We start from the raw sequence: 27443 nt of genomic DNA, 5'->3' as shown, positions 1-27443 counted from the left end.
GGAGACCCACCTGGTGGTGGTGGTTGTAGGAGTTCCGCTGCTGGAGGAAAGCGGCGGCGGCGGCGGCGGCGGCCGGGTGTTGGTGCTGCTGCGGCTGCGGGCTGAGCGGGGAGCGCCGCGTCTGGGGCGGCGGCGGCGGCGGCTGAGGTAAAGTGATCTGAGGCGGCGGCGGCGGAGGCGGCTGAGGCGGGGCGGCCGAGAAGGGGCTGCTGAAGGGCCCGGCGGCGGCGGCGTGAGGGGAGAAGCCCTGGAAGAAGGCCGGGTTGAGGGACGACGGGATCCCGCCGCCGCCGCCGCCCGCGTAGAAGCCGCCGCCGCCGCCGCTGTCCGAGACCTCGGGGCTGGGCGGGGGGGCCATGGCGGCCGGCGGAGGCTGCGGTCCGGGGGGCTGCGGAGGAGGAGGAGGAGGAGGCGAGGTCTGCACCGACCAGGGCGTGCCGAAGCCGGGCAGCGGCGGCGAAGAGGCGGCCGACGAGGAGGACGAGGGCCCGCCGCCACCGCCTGTGCCTGTGCCTGCTGCTGCCGGGGCGTGGGCGTGGGGGCCGGCCAGGTCCGCGCCGGGGAGGCTGCTGAAGCCCGAGCCCAGCCCGCCGGGAAGGAGGCCGCCGGCGCCGCCCAGCAAGTGGCCGCTGCCCCCGCCGCCGCCGCAGGGGGGCTCCATGGCACCGGCCGGGGCCGCTCAGCAGGGCCGCAGGGGCGGGCGCCGCCGCATGGGGCGAGGGTCCTCTGCTGCCCCGCCGCCGCCGCCGCCGCTCAGCCCCCGAGGCGGCTCATGGGCGCTCCCGGAGCGGCCGCTTCAAAATGGCTCGCGGGAGGGACGGCTGCCAACCATGCCCGGCGCAGCAGCAGGAGGAGGAGGAGGGGCGGGCGAGGGCAGCAGCGCCAACGCCGCCCGCAGGAAAGGGCTCCCGCCTCCCTCAGCGGCTCCCGGGACGCCCCCCGGGGGCCCAGCCCGGCATGCCCGCCTCGGGACCCTCCCCCCCCCCCCCGCCGCGGCGCCCCCGCCCAGGCGAGGCTCGTGCCCGCAGACCTGCGACCTGCTCCTGGGGAGCCGCCCGGACGAGGCCCCGCCCACCGCCTCCCCGTAAGCGATCAGGGATTTAAAGGTCCGCAAGGCGATCGGGAGGCGACCCGCGATCCTGCTGCTGCTGCTGCTGCCGCCGCTGCTTTTGCTGCCTCCTCGTCCAGCCCCCTCCCCCCCGCCTGCCTGCCTGCCTGCCTGGCCCTTCGGCGTCCCGTCAGCCCCCGTCCGACCTGCTCCTGGCGCCGCCCAGGGCCCGCCTCCCCCTCCGCCGCCCGACCCGGCTCACCCCTCCGCCCTCCCGCGGATCGACTCCCCGCCGCTCTCCTCCGGCAGCCCGAAGAACCCCGGAAGCCGCGTCAGCGCCCGCCCGCATCACAATCCCGGCCCCGCCCCCGCGGCTGTCAACGCGCCCAATCCCCGCCAGGCCACGCCTCCCCGCTCATAATTCATGAGGCCCCAGCCCCGCCCCGCCCCCTCCCTCGCCGTCTTCCCGGGGCCGGCCCGGGTGGCTCCTGCTCGCCCGCCCGGCGGCCTGAGGAAGCCTGGCGAAGCAGTGGCCGGAAGGAGCCGAGACTTTTCGCGCCCCGCCGAGGATCTGGGGAAGGGTCGCGCCCGGGAAGCCGCCGGCCACCCACGGCGCATGCGCATCGGCGGTGGGGCTGGTCTTGCGCTTGGCGGGGTCCCCGGGAGGGCCCGGGCTAAGAGGGTGGGACTGCCCTTTGGGGGTGCAAGGGCCGGGAGGGCTGCAACGCATCCCTACATAGGCCTTCAGGGGGATGCCAACTTCCAGGTGGGACCTGGGGAACCCCTGAATTCTCACTCCTCCCCAGTCTACAGAGATCAAGCCCCCTGGAGAAAAGGGATGCTGCACCCTCAAGTCCCCAGGAATCCCCCGATCTCGATTTAGCAACCCCAACCCCGTCTCATCTGCCGCAGGTGGCCAGGACGGGCCCTGGCAGTGCAACGTGGTGGATGCTATGCCACCATAGCATCCAGGGAGAAGATGCCACCATTACGTTTCAGCAAAAACTAATTACACAACTTCTCCCTTGCTCCTGTGCAAATGAATTTACAAATCAATCGTTAATATTAAATCGATCTCCCAGTGGCTGTGTTTGTGGTTGGTCCCCTGAAGGCCACAGCAGCCTTGGATGGGGAGAAATAAACAGGAATGGTGGGGCACCTTGAAGACTACCACTAATGATTATGATGGGAGAGGTCTTTTTTGGCTTCTTGGCACAAATGAAGATTGCCCCCCTCCCCACGTTGTGATGAAGATAGTGGGATGATCGGATGCTGTGCTAAGGATTGGGGGAAAGATCTCGTGCAGTCAGGCCCACATATGTTGTTGCTGCCATGTGGGAACTAATCATAGGGAAGCTACAGCTGTACAAGTCTAACTGTTAATTAATGAACTAGAATTTGCTTCAAGACTGCTGAAATCTTGGGTTACCCCAGGATGTTACTCCATCTGAATTCGATCAAGGTGGGTTGTTGCATTCCTTGGTCTGTCAGCAGTAGGGAAGAGCAAGAGTTTGGTAGCACCTTAAAGACTAACCCAGAGGTGGCCAAAGTGCTGTGCTGGCAGGGGCTCATGGGAATTGTAGTCCATGGGCATCTGGAGAATTACAATTTGGCTACCCCTGGACTAACCATATTTGCATCGGGATATGAGCTTTTGTGAGTCACTGCTCACTTCTTCAGATATTCATGACAGCTCCATCTGAATTGGTTGGCCCCCACAGGTCTGAAAAGGGCCTTGCCCTTGGGGAAGATGGCATTGCTGGCAAAACAGTTCTGTAAGAATCCATCCCCGTTGGCTTTCAGGTGCTGCAAAGCAGTCAGTTTGTTGCTGTCAAGCTCGGAGTGCTGCTCCTGTCTTTGATCAGTGCTTATGGCACCCTGGGAAAAAACAACAAACATTTAGTTTGAATGATCTGCATCCTTGGGGCTACAAATGTAGTCATGGCAAGGTGTGTTTGGCAGTTCCTTATGAAAATCATCCACAGAATCCCAAAGTGACAGCACTAAAGAGAAATGCAGTGCTGTTGGCACTTTGCCATTTCTGAAGGCAATGGCCCCCCAGACCTATCTTAAGAGGAGGACCTTTTAACAACATTGTTTGAAAAGGGTAACTTTTGTTAGCCTTTCTGTGATGGCATGATTTATGACAATTACATGGACTAGCCTAGTATGCGAGAACAATTTCTAAGCTGTTGTCTTAGTAACAACATTCTATAGTATTAATACTGATGGCTTGCACGTAAAGCTAATTTTTATGTGTATATTTTTAGGGCAGAATTGAGTACTTGAGGTATATGATAAGCTTTTGGAGGACTAGAGAACCTCTTGGAGTACTGGAGAGATGCCAGAAGACTGGAGGAGAGCCCTCTGGCCCAGCGGGTCAGGAGTTACGGCTTGGGTTGCCATCGGTATGCTGATGACACCCAGCTGTATCTCCTGATGGACGGCCGCCCTGATCCCCCCCCCCTCTGATCCATTTGCCAGATGTTTGGAAGCCGTAGCTGGATGGCTCAAGCAGAGTCGTCTGTAACTCAACCCTGCCAAGACGGAGGTCCTGTGGTTTGGGCGAAAGGGAGCAGATCAGGAAGCGCAACTACCCACCTTGGCTGGGACGCAACTTACCATCACGCCCCAGGCAAGGAATTTGGGGGCGACCTTGGACGCCTCGTTAACACTGGAGGCCCAGGTCAAGAAGGTAGTGGGCCAGGCTTCTTTCCATCTTCACCAGGCCCGTCTACTAGCACCCTACCTGTCTCCTGACCACCTAGCCACTGTGATCCATGCGATGGTCACCTCCAGAATAGATTTCTGTAACTAGCTCTACACAGGCCTACCCCTGTGTCTGATATGGAAATTACAGCTGGTTCAAAATGCGGCTGCTAGGGTCCTCACAGGAACAGCTTGGAGGCCCATGTCCAGCCTGTGCTGAGGCAGCTGCATTGGCTACTGATTGCTAGCCGGATCAGGTTCAAGGTTTTGGTTTTAACCTTTGAGGCCCTTTGCGGTCTGGGATCCACATACTTGAGGGACTGCCGGGTACCTTATGACCCCTGCAGGGCGTTACACTCGGCGGGGACCAATTTACTGGTAGTTCCTGGCCCCCGGGAGGCGCATGTGACCTCGACCAGTCCTGGTCCCTACCTGGTGGAATGAGCTCCCAGAGGAGCTGCAGGCCCTGCGGGATTTGCCATCCTTCCACAGGGCCTGCAAAATGGAGCTCTTCTGCCAGGCTTAAGGTTGAGGCCGGCGCCTCCCCTTTTTAAATCGCCCCCCCCCCACATGTACATCAGCAGTGACCCCTGGTTTCTCGGATTGTTCCGTCGCCATCAGGTGGGGTGGGTTGGGGATTGTTTTTAGGGGTTTTTATGTATTAGGGGTTTTATGGGGTTTTTACATGTTGTCACTCGCCATGAGCCTCAGGCGAGCAGCGGGTTAGAAATCCAATAATAATAATAATAATAATAATAATAATAATAATAATAATAATAATAATAATAATAATAATAATAAATGTTATCTCAAATCTTGAAAAAAGGGAGGAGAGATGACCCAGGAAACTACAGGCCAGTGGTGTAGTGGTTAAGAGTGGCAGCTTCTAATCTGGCAAGCCAGATTTGATTCTCTGTTCTTCCACATGCAGCCAGCCAGGTGACCTTGAGCTCCTTGCAGCCCTGATAATTCTGCTGTCACAGAGCAGTAGCATGAGGGCTCTCTCAGCCTCCCCTGCCTCACAGGTTGCCTGTTGTGGGGGGAAGAAGGGAAGGAGATTGTAAACCACTTGGAGACTCTTCCTGGTAGAGAAAAGTGGAGTACACAAACCAACCATTTTTCTCAGGGAAGATAATGGAGCGAATCTGCAAACATCTGAATGATGATTTGTTGATCCAGGGATTTATCTCCAACAGGTCTTTCCAGACCAACCCGGTATCTTTCTTTGACCGAGTGATGGGCTTACATAAGCGTAGTAACTGCTTTGGGCTGATCCTGCGTTGAGCAGGGGGTTGGACTAGATGGTCTGTATGGCCCCTTACAACTCTATGATTCTATGATTGGCTCCATCATCAATGATAAGAGAAACTGCAACTAAGAATTCATAAAGAGATTGAGATTGGGAAGAGCAGCCATGAAGGTAATAGAGAAGACCCCTAAGTGTAAAAATCTGTCACAACCAAGGCTGAGTCTGCACGGAGTTTTTATTCCAATCCCAGGTCGATTCAGTCCCTGCCATCTACACTGAATGCAATTTCCATTTTGATTTTGGGCAATTAAAATTTTTCATCTACAACAAGCATGATTGATCCGGAGTGACCCTATCTTTTACCCGCAATATACTGGAGTGGATATAACCCTTGGTATTTTAAAAATCGGCATGAGTAAAGGTGCAGCTCTCTGCTCCTCCCAAAATAACTTGCTGCCTCAAGCCTCCAATGCTGTAGAAAAGCTCTGATTGGCCAGGGCGTCAGTTCAAAAGCTTCCTCCGTCCCAGGTTGCAAGTCTTCCTTTAAAGGGGAAGCCCGAACTTCTCGCAGCAGAAGCTCCAGAAGCTCAACTTCTCTCAGCAGAGATTTGGCTGCAGAGGAAAGGATGCGCAGTAATGGGTTTACACTACAAGTTCAACGATATCAGGGAAAATATTTTCACAGTCAGAGTAGTTCTGCAGTGGAATAGGCTGCCTAAGGAGGTGGTGAGCTCCTCCTCACTGGCAGTCTTCAAGCAAAGGTTGGATACACACTTTTCTTGGATGCTTAGGGCTGATCCTGCGTTGGGTTGGACTAGATGGCCTATGTGGCCCCTTCCAACTCTATGATTCTATGCCTCTGGGATTTATTCCCTCTCCTCAGCTATCTCCAATCATCCTCCCCCCTTCAAGAAAAGAAAGAGGCTCCTGCTGTGCTTGCCCCCCCCCCCTTCTGAGCTTCCGTAATCGCATGCAGAACACTTTTCTGTTTCAATGTGTGTATGTGTGTGGGGGGAGACCCGAGTTCAGCAGGATCCATAATGGAAACAAAGTAAGTGCAGAATCAGATCAAGATCAAGATCATTTGTGCCATAGGAAGGAAGCTGACAGGAAGAAAGTTTGAAATGTGCTGGAGGAGAGTTTTATGGATATGATGGACCACGCAAAGGACAAATTAGGTAGATTTAAAGATCAAATGAAGCCTGAATTTTTCCTAGTGACAAAAGGGAGGCTATCATTCTTTGATCACATGAGAAAACGAGATAACTGGAAAACAAAGTAATTCTGGGGAAATTTGCAGTCGGCAAGAAAGGAGAAAGATCCAAGTGAAGATGGATTGACTCAGTCAAAGAAGCTACAGTTTTTAAGTTTGCAAGACCTGTGCAAGACTGTTAATGATAAAATGTTTTGGAGGTAATTAATTTACAGTAAAAAGTGACTTGATAGCTGTGCTGCCCTAGACGGGCACATGCAGGGTTAGTGCAAGGGCAAGCACGGTTACCGAGTCAAGCAAGTTCAAAGCGCGTACCAGAGAGTAGTCAAAAGTCCGGGTCTTATCAGGAATTATTAGCTGACGAAGTCCAAAAGAGAACCGAAAGAGTTGTCGTTTATCTTTACCAAGGTCAAGCCGGGAATCTGTCAGAGCTTCGCCGAAGTGTCGGGGAGCAGGAAACCAGTCAAGGCAACAGGTAGACATGTGCACAAAGTTGCAGCCACACTGAGAAGCACTTCTGCTGTGCTTAAGAACAAGCTGAGCTGTCACACCAAGTGGCTGCACCTGGCATTCAGCCTTCCTCTGATGAATCAGCCCCACCTGAGCCCACCTAGCCTGTTGCTTTAGTCTAAGCCGAGCACTTTTCCTATGTGTTGCCAACGTTGTCCCTCCTGCACTCTGGAGATGAGGCTGGGCTGTTCAGGGGTGTTGCTGCAGACTGAGGTAATGCTGGTGCAGAGGGCATGGCGCTTATCTGGCTGGGACCCAGGACTTGCCTCTCTAAGCAGCGCCCTGCTGCTTTGCTCCAGCTCCTCCACTTCTTCCTCTGAGGGAGCTGGCAAAATGAGCTCAGGCAGTGGTGCAGAGGCACCATCTGGAGACGGGGCCATAACAATAGCATTTATAGCAAATATCCAGTGATTCCTAGCATGACACCTGTGGTGCCTTCCTTCCTTCTTCTTTCTCACTGTGACATCTTGGGGTGGTATATGTAGAAACGGTACCTGCTCTTTTAGTGAGTATTGGAGATAAAATTCAAAGGGTGTAACAGGAAAAAGAAACAGGAGCTTTAGATCACTTCCTACCAGCTAATTGACTGGAAAACACTTAAAACCATTTCCGCTGTCCATACTTCCCCAAGGGGACCCCCCCCCCTCTGTGAAATCTTCAATGGATTATTTAATTTGGCTCTAGTTATTCTCCGACCAGTGCTGTTTTCGTTACCCACAAGTTTCCGGTCTCGCTGGAATTGCAAGAAGAGGCGATATTTTTCCACGCTTCTTCCCGCCCTTCCCCAGCTGCAGAAGAAGAGCTGTTTTGTTTGTATCCTGTTTTTCACTATCTGAAGGAGTCACAATGTGGCTTAAAACAGACACCCAGCCGTCAATCAAACAGAACAGCCAATGAAATGTTGTGTTCGTGCTCCCGAAAAGCCCCTTTCCCTTTAAAAACTGTTTTTTAAAAAACCCAAAACACCAGTAGCAATGAATTATTTGTTCATTTGATGTCTCAGAAAGACCTTTTTCACTGGTGTAAGAGCTGGCGCTTAATCGTTTACACGCTCTTCAAGTTAAAAAAATTCCTCCCCCAACGGGTGCAATTTCTGGCCGAAATTATAGGCAGTGTCGAACAGGGGGCTGTATTGTGCTCAGGAACTTTAAAGAGAATTGCAGAAGGGAGCTTTGTTTTACTGTTAAGCACTTCTGAATTGCTTGTGGAGGGACTTCAGCCAGAGAAGCCTCGCTTATTCGTTGCTTTCGCCGGTTTAAGGGGGAAAAATGGCGATCACACCTCCGGAAGCTCAGGGGCGAGAGTCAGGGAGGGACATTCTTTCTACCGCGATACTGAGAACGCACATGTCTTATTTGGATGTGTTGCAGGTTGTTCTCAGGAGTGAAGCGTTTTTTTAAAGGGGGAATCCACTTTTGACGATTCCCCAAAAAGCACTACATCAAAGTGCTTTTTTGCGGGAGTGTTGTAGATTGTGTACGACGTCGTGCATAACGTTAAAAAAGTAGCGTTACACAATGGTAAGGCTACATTAATGCTGTGCGGAATGACTCCAAATATTCCCTTGGGGTCAGCCACATAGGTCTTCTTGATATAGTCATGGCTATGGAAAGCTGCTGTGTTTCTTCTTCCTAAAATAAAGCTTCTAAGTTCTTATCTCTGGGCCAAATGCATTATAATGGTGGCAGATAGGGTTGCCAACTCCATATTGGAAAGTTCCTGGAGTTTTGGGGGTGGGATTTGGAGTACGGAGGGATCTCAGCTGGTTACAATGCCATAACGCCCACCCTCCAAAGCTGCCATTCTCTGTAAGGAAACTGAACTGTTTGATTTCTAAATCAGCTCTGAATCCAGAAGTCCAAGCCTCCTGTGAAGGTTGGCGACCACAGTATCATGCCAGGTTGAGGATCAGGTCTGCCACTGAATCTTTTTAAATTGGAGAGCGGTGAGGATGCAAGTGTGGTCTGGGTTCACAGAAGGAGAGCCAAACCCTCCCCAGTCCCTTCTGAGAGCAGTTTCTCTCCCACTGGTACTCTGCAAAGGAAAGTAATCACCCTTGGGGAAAAAATAGCTCACAGAAGAACAGGTGGATGGAGGGGATCTCTTCATCATGTCCTGCAAATCAAATACTATCCACCCAGTCTTTATAAGGATTCTTCAGAACCTTCAATGCTTCTGAGGTCAGAAGGTCGCTAGGGCAAAGGATGTGGCTGGCGGGAGCTTGGGGTGGCACGAGGAGGAGGGCACTGGTGCCCTGCAGGGGCTGACCAGGCCCCCAGCCCTCCTGATGCAACATCTGTCCCCAGGTTAGCACAATTGTAGCAGCATACAAGAAGAGCAGCAGCAAAACATCTGGACTCTTATTTCAGGCAGCCGGGATTGAGTATTCTCTTATATTTTCTTGCAGGCAGTCCTGTGTACCGCAGTTTGTCTTGTGGTGGGTGGGGAGGGGAGCTTTGCAGTGCAGACTTGTGCAGTGCAGATTTTTGAATAATTAACACTTAGTTGAAGGAAAAGACTTGGATACAATCAGAGGCATTGGCAAACCATGACTGATGTCTTCTTCAACTAGGGAGACCAACTTTTCCAGCCCGTTCTCCCAGGGCCTCACCCGTTACCTGCTGCTGGCTCCAGGCACTGAAGCGTCGGAGAGCAAAGAGGCTAGAGACCAGGGACGGAGGGCGGGAGCTGCAGGGGCAGGGCCAATCAGGACAAAGCTGGCTGCACCCTGATTGGCCCTATTCCAATTTAGACAGCCGGACATGTCCCACCCCCTAGGCTGTTTCATAAATATACTAGTAAATAAGCCTGCTGCAGTCCAAATGCAGCAGGCGCTAGCGGGGCTCTGGAGTCGGCGGGGCCGGTGCGGCCGTGGGGCGGTGTGTGAGCGGGCCCTGGGAGTCGGCGGGGCCGATGCGGGTGCGGCGTGGCTCGGAGCCCCCCCCCCGCGGCGCGGGCTACCTGGGGGTGTGTAGTGTGCTGTGCCGAGGGGGCGGCGGCGCAGCAAGGAGAGACCTGGCGTGGCGGCGGTGAGGCAAGTTATGGCGGCGGGCAGGCGGCTGCGGGCGAGGAGGAAGGGGGCCTATGGGCACTCTTCCTCATCACCCATCTTTGGTGCCCTTAACAAATTATTTTATCCGCTCCGCTAGGAGCGGTTAAAAATAGAGGAACAACAAGGGATAAGGATGTATGGCAGTACAGGGGTTGTGCATTATATTCAGCATGGTGAGAGACAAGATGATTAGGCCAGCTATGGCTGAAAACGTTATAAAGTAGCCAAGACTGATGTAGGATGCAGACTATGTAAGATTATCACCTGCCCACTTCCAACAGGCGATCCACAAGTACTCCCTTTCCCACGGATGCTGATGTATGCGGTGGGATAAGTGGGCAGGGGTGTTTCTGACCTGGAAACTATGTAACTTTCAGGTTATATGCAATCGTATGGTTTTTACCAGAAGTATTGGGGGGAATACCTAGATCATCTAGAACAGTGGTTCTCAACCTTCCTAATGCTGCAACCCCCTTTGGGTCGCCGCAGCCACTGCTGCGGTGCAGCGGTGGCCTCAGCGACCCCTGGGGAAAGGGTCAATCAACCCCCATGGGGTCATGACCCCCAGCTTAAGAACTGTTGATCTAGAAGTTACATCATTTATGGCTCAGAAGTCTCCTGGGGGTTGCGAGCAGAAGCCTTACAACCCGAGGCTTAACTATTCTTTACCTAGTTGGGAATCCCTGATCTAGTCGTTCTATTGGTGTGACCCTTAGGCACTTTCTTTTTAGCCCTTGACTGTCTAGTCATCTGATACTAGGCTATTATCCACAGGTTAGTGTCACATCAGGGCTGGTTCTGTGGCTGGATGCTCAACAGGTTGGCACAACAAGGGGGTCACCATGGTACAGCAGGGGCCCAGCCTATTCTGTGCCATCAGCAATACAGAAGGCAGTTGGCATCCCATCTTGGATCTGCAGCACCACCAGCTGTGGGAATGGCTTCGGCTTGACTGGCACAGAAGAACCTGAGCTGATCCTGTGGAGAAGAGCCAATAGCCACACTTCCCAGTACAGTGACAGAAGGATCAAGTTCCATTTATTTATCTATTTATTTATGGATGCTGTGTGTTCTGCTGGTTTTCTGGCATGGCAGGGGCTGCAAATTCAATCCCTCTTTCGTTGCTAGTCTGAAAAAATATTACATGGATGATGTCACAACTAAGATGTCCTTCCAAGCTATAAAAGAAAGATATTTTAAATTCAGCTTTGTCAGTAGCTTTTTAGAGCAACCGCAGAAGCATCTGTTTATTAATCACTGTGTCATTGATGTGGCCCAAAATACAGGGAAATTCTTGCTGGACTTGACCAAAAAGGTCATGGAAAAGGTTGCTGCATACAAGAACAGGGTGTGCCTGGCCTCGTGGGGGAGCACAGCAAAAAGTTAGTCTAGAGCTCTAAAAGAGCTCTTGAAGGGTAAGAAGACGACACACTAGTCACATAATTCTATAGCCATCTGACCCATTATCAATAGATACTGGGGCAGAAGCCTCTGCGAAACACAAGAATGTCTACCTTCACAGAAGTGAAGATACGGCTTGAAGATGGGAGTGCTGGTTGAGGAACAAAAGAGATTCCTGTTATGAAGAACTTGTAATAGCTACTTTTGAATAGACTTTGTGAAGATGACTTCTGTTTCCCTGACTTCAGTTTCTTTGGAATTTTTTAAACAGAGGCTGGATAGCCATCTGACGGAGAGGCTGATTCTGTGAAGGCAAAGGGAGTGGCAGGTGACAGTGGATGAGCGACAGGGTTGTGAGTGTCCTGCATAGTGCAGGGGGTTGGACTAGATGACCCAGGAGGTCCCTTCCAACTCTATGATTCTATGATTCTATGATGCGTACTAGGGAACAAACTCTGAGATAAGTTCAGCTGGCAAGCGTGTGCATGTCAAAAGTTTCAGCTAGTCCAAAGTGGCATGACAAATACAGAGGTTCGCCATGCCTATGGAAACTCCATCTAGGCTAAATGTGATTTGAATGCTGACTATACATGTGAGGCAGCTGGCAGGGTGGGGTGGGGAGACCCTGAGGCAACTGGCTTCTGGGCAGAAGAATATTCAGCCCTCCACTTATGCCTCAGCTATAAATGCTTTATATCCCAACCATGCACAATCAAATAAAAAAGGGGGGCAGAAGCTTCAAAATAAAGATTGGTAGCATGGAAGCGCTGTGCTTCCAGCCCACTCAGCACACATTAGTTAATGCAATTTCAGTGAACTTTAGATTTTCCTGTTCTGCACAGGAAAATCCAGCTGCAAAAGTACACTGAAAGTACATTATCCTACACATGCGGAAAACACCTAGGCCTCTATTGCAAATGTGCTAGACCAAGGTCTTTATGTGTCAAGCAAATGAGATCCCTGATTCTTAGCTATTTGACTTGACAAACGAGGCACCAATGGAGATAAAGAACAGAGGTTTGTTTAATAGAAAATTAAGTATTTAGAAAGGTAAATATATGTGGGAAACTCCGCTATATAAAGTGAAGCTAGCTCTCAGATAAATAACCCCTGTGGAGAGATTGGATTCCCCTTTTGCTAGACAGCAGCAGGTTCCAGACTGCTGTTTTCTCTCACACACCAGTTAGGAATGATGGGCCATGAAAATGATGCTTATTTGTACCATTAAAATAAACTTTCTTGCCTGAGCCAACTCCCAACATTTAACTAAAAAGCCCAATAACAAAACTGATGCTCCTTTCCAAACCTACAACATTTCTATCTGAAGGGGGACAAAATTATCTTTGCCCTTTTTAAGGTTGAGGCTGGCTCAGCCCCTCCCACCCAATGGAGTTCTATGGGCTCTGATTGGCTGACCGTCGCTTGGATTTGCATGAAGCCTAAACCATGATTGGTTCAGAGCCTGGGGAAAGATGCGGGGCTTTTAGAATCATAGAATCATAGAGTTGGAAGGGGCCATACAGGCCATCTAGTCCAACCCCCTGCTCAACGCAGGATCAGCCCTAAGCATCCTAAAGCATCCAAGAAAAGTGTGTATCCAACCTTTGCTTGAAGACTGCCAGTGAGGACTGCCACCTTCTTAGGCAACCTATTCCACTGCTGAACTACTCTGACTGTGAAATTTTTTCCCTGATATCTAGCCTATATTGTTGTACTTGTAGTTTAAACCCATTACTGTGTGTCCTCTCCTCTGCAGCCAACAGAAACAGCATCCTGCCCTCCTCCAAGTGACAACCTTTCAAATACTTAGAGGGCTATCATGTCCCCTCTCAACCTTCTTTTCTCCAGGCTGAACATTCCCAGGTCCCTCAACCTATCTTCATAGGGCTTGGTCCCTTGGCCCCAGATCATCTTCGTCGCTCTCCTCTGTACCCTTTCAATTTTATCCACGTCCTTCTTGAAGTGAGGCCTCCAGAACTGCACACAGTACTCCAGGTGTGGTCTGACTAGTGCCGTATACAATGGGACTATGACATCTTGTGATTTTGATGTGATGCCTCTGTTGATACAGCCCAAAATGGCATTCGCCTTTTTTTACCGCTGCATCACACTGCCTGCTCATGTTTAGTTTACAGTCCACAAGTACCCCAAGGTCTCGTTCACACACAGTATTACCTAGAAGCGTATCCCCCATCCAGTAGGCATGCTTTTCATTTTTCTGACCCAGATGCAGAACTTTACACTTATCTTTATTAAATTGCATCTTGTTCTCGTTTGCCCATTTTCCCATTGTGTTCAGATCTCGTTGAACTCTGTCTCTATCTTCCGGAGTATTTGCCAGTCCTCCCAATTTGGTGTCATCTGCAAACTTGATGAGTAGTTTTAGGGATGATTGTCACAGCAAGAATTAAAGAATTCTGAGAATTTGCCTTACGTACATTTCACATGGATCCAGCTTTCCAGCCATGGCCAGTTCTTCAACTGGAGGAGAGAGTGAGGGTAGAAAAGGGGATCTGCAGCTTTTTAAAAACACATGGAAGTACCACCTGTGTCAACACACCAGCTGTGGGTCTCTTTCTCTCTAGAAGCCAGCGATTTGCAAGCCTTTTGTCCTTTATCTTAAGACCTTCACAGCATAAGATGCCAAGGTCATTTAGTTTGATAGAAATTTATGATAAGAGGGCTTGGGACTTTTTCCTTCCCATGTCAAATCAAGATTTTCTCAAGGATAAATAACCCTCGTCTTCTTTTTTTACTTTTAAGATACACTTTAAAATTCTGGGTGTGTTTTGCTAGCAAAGGTCCAGAAAGCCCGTTCCATTAAAAAAAAGAAAATCCTAAGGAGAGAAAAAGAGGAATTAAGAGCAAGGATGTGTCACTGGTTATTAAGATAAAGATAATCCTTACATAATTCATAATAAAGTATTATTTCAATATCTGCCAATACATTATACAGCTGACATCTATTTTTGACATCTATAGGTCTGCGAGAGTGTGGAGGGCCTGTGCCCCCATTGCCTACCCCTGGTTCTATGTATGCCCTGTAAATGAACTCTGAGAGTGTCTTCTGCATTGATGCAATAAAGCCAGGGACACAGCATGCATTTATAGCATTAGAAGGGGACACAATGCTGAGAAAGTAATTGCCCTGGTGATGAAACTGAAAATTAGAAAGCAAAGCAATTCATTTCCCTCCTATTTGCCCATGTCATTTGTCATTTTAAAGATTAGAATTAACATGTTTTTTCTAACTAAGAGGATGTTAGTTTCAAACTCCATGACCAAAAGATATGGCAAAGCACTGAGAAACTGGTTTTTAAAAACCAAGACGAGTTACAGCTCTACTGTGCAGAATCAGGCAATTTTGTGGAATCCAATGGACTTAGAAGGGTGTAATTCCATATGGGGTTTCACTGTTAAGGACCCAAACATGTTCAGCCATGTTGTAAGGAAACTAGGGTGATAAAGTACCCAAAATTATACTTGGAAGTGGGGTCCCCTCCTGTCCTGAATTTAGAACAAGCAGCAAAGCCCAAAAGCAAAGTATTATTATTATTTTCAGGCTTACAAATAGGGGAGGAGAGTCAAATGTGCTTCGTGGCTGACCAATGGGCAAGAAGGAAGGGTCCCAAAGTCCTCGGAATTTGGTAATTAAAAATAAATTGATTACATGAATGGACGATAAAGACCTCTTGAGAAGGAGAAAGAAAATCCCACATTACCAATCTTGTGGAGTTCTTTGGGGAGTGTAAAAAAAATGTAGATAAGGATGATCCAGTAGACATTGTATTTTTGGACTAGGATGTATGAACCCTTGCCTGTTTGACTTGTGCGTTTTTATATGGATCTGATTTATCAACAATTAGTTTGATAAGTTCATTAGGGATGCCAGACTACTGCTGGAGCCGGGGGAACCCCTGCTTTGGCAGCTCTGCCCTAATTTAGGGGTTTAATAAAGTGGGCACCAAGATCACTGTAGATGGGGACTGCAGCAAAGAAAATGAAAGACGCTTGCTCCTGGGGAGGAAAGCTATGGAAAATCTAGACAGCATCCTAAAAAGCAGAGACATCATCCTGCCAACAAAAGTGCGTTTAGTCAAGGCTATGGTCTTCCCAGTTGTAATGTATGGCTGTGAAAGTTGGACCATAAGGAAGGCCGAGCGTCAAAGAATTGAGGCTTTTGAACTCTGGTGCTGGAGAAGACTCTTGTGAGTCCCTTGGACTGCAAGGTGAACAAACCAGTCAGTCCTAGAGGAGATCAGCCCTGACTGCTCCTTAGAAGGCCTGAAGATGAAACTCAAATACTCAGGCCACCTCATGAGAAGGAAAGACTCCCTGGAGAAGATCCAAATGCTGGGAGCGATCGAGGGCAAAAGAAGAAGGGGACGACAGAGAATGAGGTGTCTGGTTGGAGTCACTGAATCAGTAGGTGCAAACTTAAATGGACTCCGGGGAATGGTAGAGGACAGGAAGGCCTGGAGGATCATTGTCCATGGGGTCACGATGGGTCAGACACGACTTCGCACCTAACAACAATATGGGGGACCCCCACAATTGAAACTTGTAGAACGGAATTTGTGACTTTGCCATGGACGCTGCCCACTGCCACCACGCATACCTGCTCCTCCAGAAATGTGTAGAGCCATTGTTTGACAATCCACACATGCCCCCTCCCCTTGAAACTCACAGAGCTGGTATCTGGCAAACTGCCAGCTCCCTACCCCCCCCCTTAAAAGTTTCACACAATGTCAGCAGGCAGTGTCTCGGGCAGAGCAGCAAATGCCAGCTCTGCAAATTTCGGGGGCAGGCATTGGGAGTTGGCATAAGGTACAGTGTTTGCTCTGCCATAGAGTTTTGCCCAAAAGCAGAGCATCGCCTCCATCGTGCTGACATCATTTCTGGGTGATTTTAACACATCGGGGGAGCTCCTGGCCATGCTTCCAAACCTGACCACCACCAGCCTGTTTCCACTGGGGACCCCCATGATTCATTGTTCTATTCATCAGTATTGGAGAAGCTGTTTCACTGTAGACCTTACTAGAGTTACGAGGAAGTACCTGGCAGGGCAGCCAAATGAGATGGGGGCGGGGGGGACGACGACACAGAAGAAGTGACACAGAAGAAGGCTTCTTCTATGAAGGTTCAAGGGGGTGGCAGGTGACAGTGGATGAGTGAGAGGGTTGTGAGTGTCCTGCATAGTGCAGGGGGTTGGACTAGATGACCCAGGAGGTACTTTCTAAGTTGCCCTTTTTCTCCAGGGGAACTGATCTTGATTGAGTGGAGATTAATTGCAATAGCGGGAGATCTCCGCATACAGGTTGGCAACTGACCTAACCACCATATTCATTGTGTGACCCGTGCAGTACAGCACAACTGGCTTTTCACACATGCACATTGGGACACAGTCTGACTGAGTCCTACCACTCCCCATCCCTTGCGGTGCAACAGCTCTGCTCAGTTGCTTGAATAGACAGTTCAAGCACAAATCATTCATGTCAGTTGTAAATCCATGCAGGGTTCCCATAAAATCCTACCCTTAGATGCTCATCTAAGTGCTCCTTAATGATGCTAATAGCTGCGGAGCAGTTTCAATTGGCAGCATCTTTGCTCATGCTGTTTCTGGGAAAGCAAACAAGAAGACGACCAAGAGTCTGTGAGGAAGTATCACTGTATCTCTCACAGCATTTTTCCTCTTCTTGGCTGCTATATCCACTTCTGTGACCTCTGCTTGTTTATTGCAGCTTCTGGGCAAGCCTGACACAAACCAGTTTGGCAGGTATTTTGTGGCTGGTCAGCATGAAAAGAACAGCCTGAACATAGATTCAGATGAATAGCTGAGCTGGTCTGTGGCAACCGAACACAGTTTGAGTCCAGCGTAGGGATGTGCGCCTCGGTTCGGCTGTCGAGATAGAAATGGTCCTATGCCAATTTGGTCCTAGGATTGTTAGGGCCCAGACTCAGGCTGAGAAACCCCTGGAGATTTGAGGATGGAACCTGGGGAGGACAGAGAACTCAGTGGGGTACCAGGCCACAACCTTCCAAAAAGGTCAGTTTTCTTCTGTGGAATTAGTCCCTGTAGTCTGAAGATGAGTCGTAATTCCAAGGGAACCCCAAGTCCCACCTGGAGGCTGGCATCCCTACTTTGTTTCTGTTTTGCACTCCTCCCACAGGATAGGGGAAAGAAGACGTGGGTTTCTCAGCACCGCCTTGCCCCAGTCTTCAAAAGCCAGCTTTTGGCATGGATGGGAGAAGGGTGGTCTAGAGCAGTGGTCCCCAACCTTTTTATCACCGGGGACCACTCAACGCCTTTTACTGAGGCCCGGTGTGGGGGGTAGTTTACTCCTCTACTCTCAACCATTGTCCTAACGCTCTCTGATCGCTATGGTAACGTTTAAACATCCCTTCAAAATAAGATACAGACACGCCACAACAATGAACATAAGGAACATTTTATTTTCATGGAAATTTTAACTCATGACAATGACAAATCAATGGGAACCCTGAGCTTGTTTCTCTGCAATGAGATAGTCCCATCTGGGAGTGATGGGAGACAATGACACCCGAAGTGTGTTGTAAAGGGCCGGGGGGGGGGGGGGAGAAGGCGTCCTTTGGGGCCCACCTCCAGTTAGTCGACGGACCACATGTGGTCCGAGGCCCACAGGTTGGGGATTGCTAGTCTAGAGAAGTCCATGTCTGCCTTCTCCAATCCTCCAGGAACAAATCCCCAGTCTTGCTTGTTACAACCCTGTAGTGTTATAATGGGGTAACATTTTTTAAACTCCTTGGGATTGGAGGGGGGGGCAATGGAGGGAATGGAATCCTGAAAGGAAGGGGCATGATTAAAAGAAAGGGGCAAGCAGGCATCATTTTACCAAAAAACAAAAACACAACTTTTGGAACAGGGAAAGTAGCAAAGCATTATGGGAGACTGCCTCTTTCCAACCCAAATGTGGAAAGCATACGGCGAATTACAGCCTGGAAAATTAGGGGAGGGAAGCCCAAATGCAGAAAGCAGAGTGCCCACTCGGGGTTGCGGTCTCTGGTGCGCTTCGGCTACTTCAGCGAGCACCAAAGTTCGAGGCAGCCAGAGCGGCAACCCTAGTGCCAACCTGCATCATCCAGTCAAAGTCTAAAGCAAGGCTAAGATGAGGAATGTCTCCTAATGCAGAAATGGTCTGCATCCAATTCCACTGAGTCTGCCTCCCAAAGTAGCTAGTTTCTCCAGGGATACGCTAATCTGAAGATAAGCTGTAATTCCAGGGGATCCCCAGGTCCCACCTGGAGGCTAGTAATCAAAATGTGGTAAGTGAAACAAAAATGAGTTTGTGCGAGGCAAAAAATGTAAATAAGAAATGTTACTAGTGTAATCAAATAGCTTCTGCTTCAATACAAACAAAACATGTTATCATTAAGGGAATGAATCCACCTTCAGTCCTAGTTCTGAAACAGTTTACAGAAAGCCGACTTGTTTTCAATGAACTTTGCCTGGAGAACTAAAGATCTTTCTATCTATAAGATAAGGAAAACATAAACAAGGAGCTATGTCTTGTCAGGCAAAGGAGTAAGCACAGGGACGTCACCACATCCATGGAGTTGCAGGAAGGCCTACATCCCAGCACTCTCTGAAGACATTCAAATGCCAGACCAGGAAAATTATAGTCAGTTTCACCCCTTCTGAGAGTTCATTGACATTGCAAAGGGCATACAAGGTGAAACTGCATCAAACTGACCTTCATGAGCATGTTGATTCACAACCGAAAAACATTGAAGAAGAAGAAGAAGAAGAAGAAGAAGAAGAAAAAGAAGAAGAAAAAGAAGAAGAAGAAGAAGAAGAAGAAGAAGAAGAAGAAGAAGAAGAGTTGGTTCTTATATGCCGCTTTTCTCTACCCGAAGGAGGCTCAAAGCAGTTTACATCCTTGCCTTTCCTCTCCCCACAACAGTCACCCTGTGAGGGAGGGGAGGCTGAGAGAGCCCTGATATTACTGAAGAGAAAGAACAGTTGGTTCTTATATGCCGCTTTCCTCTCTCCAAAGGAGTCTCAGTGTGGCTTAGGGTCGCCTTCCCTTTCCTCTCCCCACAAAAGACACCCTGTGAGGGAGGTGAGGCTGAGAGAGCCCTGATATCACTGCTCGGTCTGAACGGTTTTATCAGTGCCTTGGCAAGCCCAAGGTCACCCAGATGGTTGCATGTGGGGGAGTGCAGAATAGAAGTCCGCACTCCTAACCACTGCACCAACCTGGTGTAGTGGTTACCAAGAATCAAGAGACAGCATACCCAGTCCAGCTGATTATTAAGAATCACATTGGAATGAATTCCTAATTTGAAAATCATTTTGGCTTCTTTTCTTAGAATAAATCTATTGATGTCTGTCCTTTTAAACTTTGTCTGTCTTGCAGTAAACAGCACAGCAAAATTAAAGTCTTCTGGGTTGTGATGCCTAGAGATTTCCCAAAGTTACAAGGGATCTTCAAACCACACAGATCATTTCCTCTGAGGAGAACCACTGCTTTGCATGGTGGGCTTTATGACAGCTGAGATGAATGCTTCCTTATTTGCTCAGGCAAGGTACTGCACACACCAAAATGAAACTAACTTCTTATTTAACAAGCATTTCCAAGTTCAAAAACCTTTAATAGTAACATAGTAACAAATAAAATAGAACTTAAAATTATGCTACTTTAGAGCATCGGATTTTATGGCAGCGGCACAAAACTTAGCCAGCTGAGTTGTCACCTGGGGGGACTCATCCCTTAGCAGCCTCTTTGCTCGATCTACATCATGATGTTCCCATCATGATGTTCCGGCAACTTTTTAAGGAGTGGTTCAGTCAGGTTGCTACGAATGTCTACATAAGCAGGGCAGTGGAACATTATATGCTCTCTTGTATCAATTTCGCCACTCCCACAAAAACATTGTCTCAGTAATCCAAGTACATAATCAAATTTATTCAGACTACTTGGAATAATAGTGATAGCAATAATAAAGCCTAAACAGAGAACGATGGATATGATAAAGTTAGAATATGAATGAAATTAAACATTTATAGGACATTTAAAACTAAGAATTAAAAGTTAGTTGCAAATAAAATGAACTAGAGGGAGGATCATTGTATGGACACCATCCTAAAGGAATATAAGAGAACTTATTTCTTAAAGGTGTGAGTTTTGTCTTGCAGCACTGTGGCCAAAAATTCAGCTACCTTCCATATTACAACTTCTAGTTAAAATATTCAATCTTGCTGTGTGCCTCTCTGAAGGCAAGTCCATTTTAGATTCTCCAGTATCCAGGGGAGGATCAAGAAATATTTGCTAGCTGAGGATTCTGCTATTATGAACACCTGGCAGGACCAAAATTAGGCAGAACAGATTAAACAATTTTTTTTCCACTCCACCTGTTATAAAAATTGTCAACATTTGTTCATTGTATCTGTGTGCACTTGTACAATTGATCTCTGATGAAGATCTATTTCAGGGGTAGTCAAACTGCAGCCCTCCAGATGTCCATGGACTACAATTCCCATGAGCCCCCTGCCAGCGAATGCTGGCAGGGGGCTCTTGGGAATTGTAGTCCATGGACATCTGGAGGGCCGGTTTGACTACCCCTGATTATTTGATTGAAACGCGTTAGGTCAGGGTCAAAACATTATTTGGCATTTTAGTATTTACTTCAGGGGGTTGTTTGATCTACTTTCAAGATCACTCACAGAAGGGAAGTATGTTTGACTAGGAGAAGCAGAACACTTAGCATTAGATTGATGTCTGTCAATTTTGCCCCTTCTTGGCTGCAAAATGCATTGTCTGTCCGGGCTGTCTCACCCTCCAGGGTTGCTTAGGCGGAGCAAGCATCCCAGCACAGAGCCTGAGGAAGGAGTTTCTCTCTGCCCAGCTGCCACACCCTGCTCTGCCAGGTGCCTATTCCCACCTGCCAAGGAATGGATCTGTCTCGTCCTAGAAACAAAACGCTCTTAGAGAAGAAGCAAGCAGACCCTTGACTCTGTGGCTCATCCCCTGTGGCTCCAGATATATCCTAATTGAGTCACATTGATCCTGACTAAAGAATCAACTAGACTTTTAGTTGACTAAGCCACCTATAACAGGAGTCCAAACACAATCCATTTTGAAAGATATCTAAGGCTCAGCCGACGGCCTCAGGAGACTTCCTCCCAGATCTCTGGACTTCCTTCTGTCATGAAAGACGGCTGTGTGTGCCCCACATCAGATCAAGGCATGCTACCCAGGCAGCTTTCTTTCCAGGAGAGGCGGGGGGGGGTGTCATTTTCCTACAGTGAACGCTGTACTCTAAAGACAGTCAGCTGTTATGTCTGTAAACAGACACTTACCCCTATTAAGGGCTGTTTGCCCCTCTCCGTGACCTCTCACCAGTTCTCCATAGCTGGGCCATGTGGCACAGATGGTATAATCCTGTCAGGCTCAGGCAGGTGACAGAGACATTTCGTGTTTAGTCATTGTAGGCCGTAATGAGCCATGCTGGGCCCAGGCTCCCAAAGAGGGCAGCCAGACAGCTGGCAGAGCAGCAGACTTTGGATCTGACATTGGCTGCGTTGGCAGGCTGAGGGGAGGGAAGGGGGGGGCGGACGAGGAAGTGGTGGAGGAGATGGAAGCAGACACGCACATACATCTCTCTCTCTCTCTCTCTCTCTCCATGTATTTTTATTCATGTAAATCAGGGGTAGTCAAAATGCGGCCCTCCAGATGTCCATGGACTACAATTCCCAGAAGCCCCTGCCAGCATTTGCTGGCAGGGGCTTCTGGGAATTGTAGTCCATGGACATCTGGAGGGCTGCAGTTTGACTACCCCTGATGTAAATCCCCAAAACGTATTTCATAGTACCCTGACCAAAATTATTTTTCATGATCACAGAAGAAAAACTGAACTGCAAACTGAAATTCATTTAAAAAAAAAACATCCAGTGTGAGTTAAATTCATGCTGGAGCCAAAATGTATGTTATTAACAGTAGTAAATGTATGAAGACTGTATTAAGACCTCATCATATATATGGTAACAGTCGCATCCTTTATGGCTAGGATCCTTTATGCATCAAGATGGAACAAAGACTCATTACCAGATCTTACGGACTGGTTAAACGAATTGATGGAATCTGGGACAATGGTGAAACACGCTTCATCATACACAACCCATCAATATTGGAATCCAGAAGGAATTGGAGGTCAATACTAGACTATATTGAACGGTAAAAATCACAATTGTATCACAAGAAAAAGGAGTGACCTTTAGACTGTATCTATTAACTATGGCGTTAACAAAGTATCCAGTCAATAATTTCTAGACAATATGAAAGAATGGGATAGATATTGCAAAATCTGTTTTATTAATATATTGTCTTTCTTCCAAATAGTAGTTGTAGCATATAACTGTAATGCAGTATTTCTCTTCTGTGTCTTTCTAAATAAATAAAACATATATCAGGGTTTAAAAAAAAATCCAATGTGGACCAGACCTTGCCATAGACATACAAAGAGTAATTTTTAATGGGTTTGTAGTTTCCTTTTTGACAACTGCCAACAAAAAAAAATGCCGCTTCTGTTTGTGGTTTTGGGAACAACAGCCATTTGCAGATAGCTTGAAAAAGTGCCTGGAAATCATTTACAAGGAGTAAACAGAGCACTGCCTTTCCCAGCAAGGACAGCTTGGATAAGAGACATCAGAATTGGATGTGTTGGTATTTTTGTCCCTAGATACAGCTTGCAGGATCTGTTGGGGAATTTTCCGAGAGTCTCCCGGGGAGTGCTGGGTGGGAATCTCCTGGGCCGACCTTAAAGATGCGATAAGACAAGATGTGGAGACTAGGAAGACAGAAGTTTGCATACTTTTTTACTGGACTTACCTTACTTATGCGAAATGTGTGAAAAAACTGTTTGTGAGCAATCTGAATAGCCCTATAAGTAGATATAAGATCTTTATGGAATTCTTTGTACAAGTGACTGATGTTTGTGCTGGCCTCATTTGGATAATTTTTGTATAACTTGGGTTTTTAGAATTGTATTGTACGTGTATAATTATTTAATAAGAAGACTGTATTTGTGGACATTAAAGCTCTATGATGGACGTATAATACATATTTATAATTGGCCTTTCTAAACATTGGACGTTTTATATATCTGTTTAGATTTGCCCTTTGGTTCCTTTTGTTTTTCTTTCATAGTCCTGTTAGAGCTGTTCCCACAGCAGTTCTTCCAGAACACTCTCAGCCCCATCCGCCTCAGAGGGTATTTGTGGTGGAGAGAGGAAGGGAAGGCCCTTGTAAGCCACTTTTAGATTCCTCCAGGTAGTGAAGAGCAGGGTATAAGAACTAAGGCTTCTTCTTCTTCTGACAGAAAGCTCTAAAAGGGCTGGGCTTCAGAAGGGGTTGAGCAAGTTATACCACATATTTTGTCACTTGCATGGCTAGATCACAATATAGGAGGGAAGGAGAAGTATTTCAAGGCAACACAACATGTGCTTGGAGGCCGGCACAACCTGTTTAGAAACAACTTGTGTTCTTGGCAAAGTTTCCAGTTGAACCACATCTCTTTATAATTACATGCTATTCATCTCATTTGTCTGGCTTCTTGATAATGATGCGCATCTATAATCTTTTACGATGGGAGCCGCGTGATCCACCAACTGAAATAACATGTATGCACAACACTTGTTGAAAACTGGAATATTTGGCTCATTGTTTACAGGCATTGAAATCAGAGTCCAGTAGCAACTTTAAGATCAACAAAGATTGGTGCAAACACTCGAAAGCCCACGCCTTGAATAAATCTCTGCTGGTCTTGAAGGTGCTTCTGGACTCTGATTTCATTGTGCTACATCAGACCAACACGGCTACCTACAGCCATGACGTGTTTGTCAAAGTACTTGGTCTGCTGGATCAGCCACCTCTGCTGAGCCACAGGTTTCGCAGGGGGACACACAAGTTCTACGTCTAGCTCCCGGCTGGCTTTATTTTATTCATTCATTTTATATCCCTCACTATGACATCTCGGGACGGTGTACATAGTACCAGTAAAACAGAACATGCATCAAATCATTTGGTAATGGTACCGGATCATGTCATCATAAAACACAACTTGGGCGTATTGGGCAGTTAGATAATTGGAGCAATTTAGTGAGGAGAAGACCATGAGCTTGGGGGTAACGGAGACGGGGATGTGTCCAGGTGCCGGAAGGCCTTCCGTTGCTGGTGTTCCGCTAAAAGCGTGGCTAAAGAGCACCATTTTGCAGGCCCTACAGAATTTTTAGGGCCTTGATCTTGTTGGAAAGCTCATTCCACCAGTTTGGGGCCACAGTCAGAAAGGCCCTGGCTCTGGTTGAGGCCAGGCGGATTTCTTTGGGGCCAGGGATCACCAATCCACTAGAGTGGATACCATGTGTCACTCATTGGAGGGTATGGACAAATAGATGGTCCTGAGGTACAAGGGAGCCAGGCAACATATGGTTTTGAAGGTGAGGACCAGCATCTTAAACCTGATACAGTATACAATTGGTAGCCAGTGCAGCTGCTGAAGGATTGGGGTCATGTGTGCTCTCCATAGTGTCCGGGGAAGAATGTGGGCAGCTGCGTTTTGGACCAATTGTAATTTCTGGAGCAGGGATAAGGGAAGGCTTGCATAGAACAAGTTCCAGTAATCCAGGCCTTCCTGTCCTCTACTCCGGAGTCCATTTAAGCTCGCACTGACTGCTTCAGGGCTCTATCCAGCCACCTCGTTCTCTGTCGTCCCCTTCTTCTTTTGCCCTCAATCACTCCCAGCATTAGGCTCTTCTCCAGGGAGTCCTTCCTTCTCATGAGGTAGCCAAAGTATTTGAGTTTAATCTTCAGGATCTGGCCTTCTAAGGAGCAGTCAGGGCTGATCTCCTCTAGGACTGACTGGTTTGTTCGCCTTGCAGTCCAAGGGACTCGCAAGAGTCTTCTCCAGCACCAGAGTTCAAAAGCCTCAATTCTTTGACACTCGGCCTTCCTTATGGTCCAACTTTCACAGCCATACATTGCAGCTGGGAAGACCATAGCCTTGACTGGACGCACTTTTGTTGGCAGGGTGATGTCTCTGCTTTTTAGGATGCTCTCTAGATTTGCCATAGCTTTCCTCCCCAGGAGCAAGCATATTTTAATTTCTTTGTTGCAGTCCCCATCTGCAGTGATCTTGGAGCCCAGGAAAATAAAATCTGCCACTACCTCCATTTCTTCCCCATCTATTTGCCAGGAATTGAGAAGGCCGGATGCCATGATTTTAGTTTTCTTCATGTTGAGTTTCAAGCCAGCTTTTGCATTCTCCTCCTTCACCCGCATTGTGAAGCTCTTAAGTTCCTCTTTGTTTTCTACCATTAGAGTGGTATCATCTGCATATCAGAGGTTGTTTGTTTGTTTATTATATTTATATACCGCCCTCCCCGGAGGCTCAGGGCGGTTTACATAAGAACTTAAGAACAATACATAAAACAGTCTATAACATGTGAATAACCGTACAATAATAATAACTAATAGTTGTAAACATAAAATTATAACAGTATAAACAATATAAACAATGCAACAGTGCAACAGTGCAAACATGTCCAGAGTATACTGGTGGAGTTCTGAGGGGGGGCGGGGGAGGGGGGAGCAGGGGCCCTTCAGTCGCTGTTGGTTATGTCTGGTTTCAACCAAATGCCTGGTGGAAGAGCTCCTTTTTGCAGGCCTTGCGGAACTGTTTAAGCTCCGTCAGGGCCCTGATATCCTCCAGAAGCTCGTTCCACCAGGTGGGGGCCAGAACAGAGAATGTTCTAGCTGTGGTCGAGACCAGGCGGACTTCTTTAGGGACCCTTAGCTGGTTGGTAGCGGTGGAGCACAGAGCTCTTTTGGGAGCATAGGCGAGGAGGAGATCCCTCAGGTACACTGGGCCATGACCGCTCATGGCCCTGAAGGGAATTACCAGAGCCTTTAGTGTGATCCGGAATTCAACTGGCAACCATTGCAGTTGGTGGAGAATGGGCCGGATGTGGGACCTCCACGGTGTTGCAGTGAGGATCCCGGCTGCTGCATTTTGCATAGAGTGAGTTACAAAAGTCAAGTCTAGAGGTGACCGTCGCATGGATCACTGTGGCTAGGTGTTCCGGGGCCAGGTAGGATGCTAGTAGCTTGGCTTGGCAAAGATGGTAGAATGCCAGCCATGACCTTTGTGATCTGGGCTTCCATTGTGAGGGAAGCATCCAGAATCACGCCTAGATACCTGTCGGAGTGAGCCGTAGAGAGCTGCACACCATCCAGGGCAGGCAGGCACACTTCCTTACGTGGGCCCTTCCTACCCAGCCACAGGAGGATTCCTACCCAGTCTTTGGAGGATTGAGCTTCAGACGACTCTGATTCGTCACTGCTTCCAGGCAGGTGGCTAATGCTTCTGGGGGAGAGTCACTGCGGCCATCCATCAGGAGGAAGAGCTGGGTATCATCCACATATTGATGGCAACCCAACCCAAACTTCCGTACCAGTTGTGCGAGAGGGTGCATGAAGATGTTGAACAGGAGGACCGCTCCCTGTGGGAGTCCACAAGTAAGTTGTCGGTGGTCTGATGTTCTCCCTTCTATTGCAACCCTCTGTCCATGATCCCGGAGGAAGGAGATCACTTTGGTCAGCGTGAGTTGTCTGAAATTACTCAGAGTTTTCTCCGGCAAAGGGGCCTCTAGTTCACTTTCTGTATCTAAGGTTGGAGGGAGGTCGTGGCGGAGTGTCAAGATTTTATCTGCAAAATGACTCGCAAATGCCTCACAGCTGATATCCAATTGGTTACTGTTTTGTTGCCCTTCAACCAGGGCAGTGAGGGATCAAACTATCTTAAATAATTGAGCTGAGTGTGAGTCTGCAGATGCGATGGTAGCCAAGTAAAAATTGTGTTTTACTAACATCACCATCATCTCATAGGCCTTCATCTGCATTCTATAAGATGTTCTCGAGGATTCGTCACGAGTCTTCCTCCAGACTCGCTCTAGCTGTCTCAGTTCCCATGTCTTGTTGCGAAGCTCCTCAGTGTACCAGGGGGCCTGCTTGGGCCGGAGAGGGCGTCGGGGAGCTATCTCATTATTGGCAGTCAGCAGTCTATCATGCCAGTTGCTGACCAGGCCATTGAGAAAAGTGCTGGGAGGCATTGGTTCCCGCAGAGCGTTCAGGAATCCAATTGGATCCATAAGTCTCTGCAGGTAAGCTAAAATTTGCTCAGCGCCCAACTGAGGAGGGGGTGGTAGCCTTGGCCGAGCCTTCAGGGC

At 48.5% G+C, this 27443-nt stretch overlaps 1 protein-coding gene and 1 long non-coding RNA gene across 7 annotated transcripts in view; one reads left to right on the top strand and one right to left on the bottom strand.

Moving 5' to 3' along the window:
- Nucleotides 1-1412, bottom strand: part of CPEB2 (cytoplasmic polyadenylation element binding protein 2) — a 62965-nt gene extending 61553 nt beyond the window's left edge. Inside the window, exons 1-2 of one of the 5 annotated variants that reach the window (XM_077300839.1) lie at nucleotides 1311-1412; nucleotides 11-388 (exon numbers count right to left, since the gene is read on the bottom strand). In XM_077300839.1, the coding sequence (XP_077156954.1) occupies nucleotides 11-388; nucleotides 1311-1397 (465 nt within the window). In that variant the 5' untranslated portion in view covers nucleotides 1398-1412. Of the gene's footprint in view, nucleotides 1-10; nucleotides 958-1310 lie in introns of those variants that run through there. The other 4 variants (XM_077300840.1, XM_077300841.1, XM_077300837.1 and 1 more) reach the window with 4 other exon arrangements.
- LOC143819333 (uncharacterized) lies at nucleotides 42-23316 on the top strand. Of its 2 annotated transcripts, none has more exons than XR_013224917.1 (3): nucleotides 42-147; nucleotides 19579-19747; nucleotides 22229-23315. It is a non-coding gene; the product is annotated as an uncharacterized LOC143819333 (long non-coding RNA). The 2 variants fall into 2 exon arrangements; XR_013224918.1 differs by lacking the exon at nucleotides 42-147 and adding an exon at nucleotides 1526-1677 and having other exon boundaries at nucleotides 22229-23316.
- Nucleotides 23317-27443: the final 4127 nt, after the last annotated feature.

This window comes from Paroedura picta, chromosome 10 (assembly GCF_049243985.1).
Source record: "Paroedura picta isolate Pp20150507F chromosome 10, Ppicta_v3.0, whole genome shotgun sequence".
In the NCBI taxonomy this organism is placed as follows: Eukaryota; Metazoa; Chordata; class Lepidosauria; order Squamata; family Gekkonidae; genus Paroedura; species Paroedura picta.
This window is presented reverse-complemented; position numbering and strand designations above follow the sequence as displayed.